The 6,545-nt window shown below is 40.2% G+C and overlaps 1 protein-coding gene across 1 annotated transcript; it reads left to right on the top strand.

The window, feature by feature from the left end:
- The first annotated feature begins 654 nt into the window (after nt 1-654).
- LOC127136263 (uncharacterized) lies at nt 655-1,704 on the top strand. Its single transcript, XM_051062845.1, has one exon. It carries the CDS (start codon nt 655-657, stop codon nt 1,702-1,704), a length of 1,050 nt encoding a protein of 349 aa, XP_050918802.1.
- The last annotated feature ends 4,841 nt before the right edge of the window (nt 1,705-6,545 follow it).

The following is a 6,545-nucleotide window of genomic DNA, read 5'->3' as shown; positions in this document are numbered from 1 at the left end:
AACTTGCCAGAGTTTCAAATCCATGTGACTTATTATCATCTCATCATTACATTATCATTCATCATGACCAATTTTTGCATATGCATGTCTTTTCCAGGAATCTAAGAGTCCAGTCTATTTACCAAGCATTTGAAGCAAAGTATGAATCTCGAGAGAAAGAACATCCACAATTACAAGTTTGTAGAACCTCAGTTGGCTGTATTGAGAGGACTTAGGGCACGTTTAGATCTGGGACACAAAGACGACTTCAAGGAAGCTTATGGTAACCTTTTGTGTATTCTGAACACCGAAGTCAACATCACCGTTGTGAACACCTTGGTGCAATTCTACGATCCACCGCTAAGATGCTTTACTTTCCAAGCTTACTAGCTAGCGCCGATATTGGAAGAGTACTCTCATATTCTGGGTATTATGATCAAGAACCAAGTGCCTTACATCCGCACTAAGGAACTCCCTAAATATCAAGATATCGCTGAAGCTATGCTTATGGGAAAGAAGGAAATAAAACTGAACTTGAAGCCAAAGGGTGGAATTCATGGCTTCACCTCTAAGTTTCTTGTAGACAAAGCTATCGCCTTCGCTGAAGCTGGGAGCTAGACGACCTTCAACGCCAATCTAGCTTTACTTATCTACGGGACTGTATCGTTCCCGAATATGGAGGAGTTCGTAGACTTGTCTGCTATTCATATCTTCTTGACTCAGAATCCTATCCCTACCCTTCTTGCTGATACTTACTATTCCATCCATGTGAGGACTCAGAAGAAGAAAGGGATTATCATCTGCTGCACCCCTTTGCTGCATAGATGGTTTATTTCGCATCTACCTAGCAAAGGCCCTTTTGTGGAAAACAAAGATAACTTGAAGTGGTCCCAGCGGATCATGTCCTTAAAAGCCGAAGACATTCCGTGGTATTCTCAAGTTTACGATGGTGTCAAGCTCATCCTCAATTGTGGGGATTTTCCTAATATACCTCTTCTTGGTACAAAAAGAGGAATCAACTACAACCCAAGGCTAGCATTGCGACAACTTGGATACCTTATGGTGGAAAAACCTGATCTCAAAAGTGTAGGGGGTTTTGTCTTATACGAAGGGGTCGAAGAGCTAGAGTTGATCAAGAAGATTGTCAAGGTTTGGGGATCGATTTATCCTCAAGGAAGAGCAGAGATGGGTAAGAAGAACGGTATCGCCAAGGAAGCTTACACCAGTTGGGTCAAGAGCAGAGTTAGTGAGGTTTTGTTGCCGTTCTCGCCCGAACCGTCCATGAACATCCAACCTCTTGAGCCAGAGAACCAGCCAAATTCCGAAGTAGATGAATTGAAGAAGGTTATCAAGACCCTAAAGAAAGAGAATGTCGATCTCAAATCTAGGCTTGGTAAGATCTCATTGGAGACGGAAACCTTGAAATTCAATCTGAATCAGAAGAGAGACCGAGTTCGTCAAGAAGATGATGAGGTACAGATAAAGGTCTTCAAAAGACTCAAAGTGGGTGACACTCTCAAAAGGACTTATGCTAGCCTGACAAGCAAAAAGAAGCAGTTAGCTGAAGCCCAATACCGAGCCAGCAAAGCGGAACTGGAACACATGGAACAAATGAAGAAACTCCAAAGTCTGCTAGAAGCTTGTAAGAAAGAGTTGAAGGATGAGAAAAGCTGCAACAAACAATTAGAAGTCACCCTTCGCCAAAACCAGTACGAGCTGAATTAGAGACTAGAAGAGATTCGAGAGTTGAAGGGACAATCACATGGGAACCTGAAAGACAACAACACACAAGTGAATGAGCATCCTGAAGACCTCTCCAATCGAGGGAAGACAGTTGTGAACAACGTTCCGAGCGAGCCAGATCACAACCCACCACCTGAAGGGAGTGCAATGTTGGGAAAGTGGGGCGCCTGCTTGTTCCCCAAATCTCAGACTTACTATGAAAAGTTGTTATCCAATTGCTTCTAGTTGCTTATAATTCACTAGATTGAGGGCTGATAGGACTAATGTGACCCTTTTATAGCCCGATGGGCACTTCCTTGATGTACTTGTATTCCGCTTTATCGACATTGAATAAAAGAGTTTCTCGATTATTGGTCTCATAAACTGTCTCTCTTTATTGCTTTGTAGTTGTTTGTGTTAAATGAACAAACTCGCGGATTCCCTGGAACTGTTTTCCTTTACAAAAAAAACAATAAAAAAAGTATAATGCACACATCAAACCTTTTTGCACAGATACATGCATCCACGCATTTATTTGCCAAAAGCCGCCAGAAAACAATTTGCTTACACTCTGTCGCATCCGTGAAAAATAACCGGCGGGCTAAAACAAAACAACACAGAGCCGCCACCGTGCGTTATTTATCCCAAAAGAGGGAAAGGAAACGCTCGAAGTAAACCTGGAAAAGACATGGTCTCGCGACCAAAGAGAATGGGATCGGGAGTCGGTTATGCGAAGGGAAGGTATTAGCACCCCTACGCATCCGTCGTACTCGACGGGATCCACGCTCTAAAGGAAAGAAAAGGTTGCTAAAACAAACATCACACACACACACACTGAAAACAACACATGTGGGAGAAGAGGGGAGAGGGCTCGCTAGGATATCGCATCCTATGCCTACGTATCTCATCTGGAATGAGAATCAGAGCTATCGTAGTTTGGCTCACGCACGCCAAACAAAACACACGCACAAGCAGGCAAACATGGAACCCGAATGCCAATCGCTGGACTTACATCAGCTTCCGAACCAAACAGACCCACACTGGGAACTAGATGCCACTTGATGGACTTATACCGGACTCCAAGCACACAACAATAGGATACGGAATACCAATCGCTGGGCTTACATCCATATCCTAACACACACAAGAAGATAACAAACAACAAGTTACTAAGGAGTCCGACACTTGAGCCTAGCAACTGCCAAGCAAACACACACAAAAAAAAGAAAAGGGTGCCCGGAGAGACCTCGTACGACCTCCTGCCTACGTACCTCATCTGGTATGAGGATCAGGGCAACGTAGTTCCCCTGAACAGGGGAGAAACTTTCTCCTAACCAGAGACTGGGAAATGACCAACTAGAAGGGAGACTGACTCGAGCCTAATAGTTATCATGCATTCCACAATGGTCCTAGGTTGAGTTTTCTATCTACTTGCACAGGCTGCAAGCTAATCCTAACCAGGCAAAGCAAAGCATGCAAGCACAATCAAAACAAAGCAAACATTCACAATTAGCACACACTATATACAGACAAAGTGGGCTCACACAAGGGTTAGGCTGCAAAAGCAAGCCAACTGTATCAGGGTGATGTTAGCTCTTAACCCTAACATTGAGAGTTAGGGTGAAGCAGATGAAATAGGAAGTGAGGGGTGTGCCTCACAGCTCTTATCCCTGGCCTGGGAGAGCTTTAGACAAATGAAGTGTGGGTTCAGAAAGTGGGAACCCTTCTACACTTATGACACTGACTCAACTGTACAACTGTACAAGGATCTTGGGTTAATATCCACAATGCATCAACACCAGTTGTGTGAGCAAAGGGGTGACTCGACTGAATAGCAGGAGATGGATTGCACATCTCTTGTATCTGCCAATTGCCTTAACAAAGGTCTTTTCCTGCTTGGGGACAAAGATAAACAATCACAAGCATTGCCTCTTAAGGAGGACTTCAGACAGGTGCCTGGCCAAATAACAGGCCAGGTCTTCCAGACTACATGGAGTTAGTGATGCTATACCTCAATTGGTTAAGCAACCAAGCAACAGCAAAAGCAAGTTCATAATGAACTATAGCAACTAATGTACCTGAAATCAATCTAGCTCAGTTAGTATTCAACTCAAACAGTCAAACAAACAATTACAAGTTAACAGTTAACTGTACATAAACAGACAAACAAACAAAGCAATGCACAAAGGTGCAATCCACAAGGCCTAAGTACAAGTCTCAAAGCCTACAAAACAAACTCAAGGTTAGTCATAAACAAGCAATGGACCAACTCCAATTGAGTGCACATCATCAAGTATAAGCAATTGTGCTCTTTGACCTGAAACAAAGCTCAAACATTAAGCACCAACCACTAGGACATGGCCTAGGGTCAAAATGGGAGCAATAAACCAAAACAGAACATGAAAATTATCAAAAAATCAAGTTCAATCAAATAAGAAACAAATCCAAGTGGTCCCATATTCATATCATCAACCAATTTTATTTCATAAAGCATAGAAGGCATAGCATGCATATTCAAAGCTCATAGAACCAAACAGAAAGATTCAATTCAAACCAACTCAAAAATATTTCAATAAATCTCCAGAAAAATCATGGCTAAACAGCATTCATCAAAGGATCATCACACCAAATTTCAAGCCATTTGGACAATTGTAAGCAAGTCAAATAAAATCCATAATTCAAGGTATGCATATACAAGCTCATACAAGGCACCAAATCATACATCAACTTCAAGCAAGCATAAAACAGAATTGGCATAAGATAAATGAACCAAATCAAAGTCATTACAAACTTCAAGGTGTCTAGAATCACTCCACAAAATTTCAAGTCCATCCAATACATATCAAGAATTTCACAAATCAAATAAGATCATGACTCACAAAAGGTCCACAATTGGTCAAACAGAAAGGAAATTCTCAAACAAATTGGAAATGCACTCAAAAATTCCACAAAAATTCACACTCAAACTTAACATCCAGAAGAATCAACATGCAAAAGTTCAGGTCATTTTGAGTTCATGTGGCATGGTAAAGAAAATCCACAAGTTGGACAAGAAATGGTGTGACACACATTGTCACACCTCCAATGATCAGGTCATATCTCACAAACCAGGAATGAAAAAATCACAAACTCAATGCCAAAATGTTCCTAAAGGTGTCTAGATTATGCATGTAAAATTTCAGCTCCATTGGATCAAGCATCAGGATTTCACAAGCAAGGTGCAACAAAACACATGTTCACATAAACCCTAGGCAATTTAAAAATACACACGTGCACAATTTTTGCAAAAATCATCAAAAAATATTAGACATGGCAAGGATCATGGCACAAAAAATCTCACATCAATTGGACAAACCATCATTAAGATATGAATTTTCTAATGAGAAGAAAAAATAAAAAAATGATGAACAAAGCATGGTGCAACATGGTAACATATGTGAATTAAATGCAAGGCCTAAATGTGGAAATGTCTTGAGCGGAGGATCGAACCGCTGGCGAATTCAAATCCAAGCGCGCGCCTAATGAAACTCACCGTTTCATTAAAGGTGTGGCGCGCTGCTATTGGCTGCATGGCATATAAACATCAAAAACGCATGCAACAGGCCATGGTAACGATCAAAATGGATTCTGGAAACAAAAGGCTAGGGTTCTTGAACACATTCATACGTTCATCATCAAATTTCCAGCATATGAACATTTTTCACGGAAATTAACAAGCAGCATACCATTCGATCCGTCTTTCAATGCTCATCACTAATCTAAACATCATTAGACCTAATTCCTACTCACATGAACGAATCGATCAAAGGAAGTTTCATCAACCAAACTTAAAATCCAGATATCTCTCTTAATTCTCAATGAAAATCAAAACCACAAAGTTCAGCGTACTCATGGATAGAAGATCTACAGAATGCACATCACAATTACAAGAATTATGAGGATCGATTCCTAACCTTGTTTGAAGTGCAGAGTTGGATTTGGAGTTTTCAGGCCTTGCAAGATGAAAACAGAAGTTCTATAGTGCTTGGAGAGGTGAATGAAATAAGGTTTTGATGTTGATTGTACACGATTTAGCTCGAATCTCCATTTGCCATTTTTGAACACACTTGCAACAGTCCTTGAATTGGCTTGGAAATCAATGAGTCTTGCTTCAAATAGCTTCCATTATGCTCATGGATGAAGGATTGATGAAGATCTTGGCACGGTTTGTGAAGAAAATTGCAGAAAAAGTGAGAGAGAAAAAATGCAAAGTTTTGGATCTAGATCTCAATTTCCAAATTATGTTATGATTAGCAATGAAACAGTTATGATTTAACTTTTATATGTGATGTTAAACATGTTGCTAATCATGATTAGTGTAAATGCTAAAGATTAAGTGATGTCAAGTTTTGTGCACATTAGCAAATTGGCCAATTCACCCTTCACATGTGATTCAATGTAACAGTGCAGATTTTCTGTCTTGGATCACTTGGAAATGTTGTTTAGAGGCCAAGGCAAGTGAAATTAAGTGAATGCCATGCTTATTTTTCAAATTCACCTTTTTCCCTCCAATTTTCAAAATAGGTTCAAGTGAAAAATGCAACTTTTTTGTGATAAGTTTTAATGAAATGTGATGCATGATTATGATAGTGCACATCAAGAGTGAATCGCTCCAAAAAGAATCACATGATTTGGCCATTTGGTGCAAAAGTTATGCCTTGTTGAAATTCAACTTTTCTTGACCAAGATTGATCCATAACTTGCCAACCACACATGAGAAATTCATGTTCTTGGACTTTTTGGAAAGGTGAGATCAAGATCTACAACTTTCATATTGGACAAAATTTCATTTGAAACATTTTTGG

Source organism: Lathyrus oleraceus, chromosome 4, assembly GCF_024323335.1.
Source record: "Lathyrus oleraceus cultivar Zhongwan6 chromosome 4, CAAS_Psat_ZW6_1.0, whole genome shotgun sequence".
NCBI classification, from domain to species: domain Eukaryota; kingdom Viridiplantae; phylum Streptophyta; class Magnoliopsida; order Fabales; family Fabaceae; genus Lathyrus; species Lathyrus oleraceus.
Note: the sequence above shows the minus strand (reverse complement) of the source record. Positions and strands in the feature narration are given on the sequence as shown.

What these genes read in the sequence shown, in the direction of transcription:
- LOC127136263 (XM_051062845.1), top strand. Translation starts at nt 655, where the DNA reads ATGGAGGAGTTCGTAGACTTGTCTGCTATTCATATCTTCTTGACTCAG.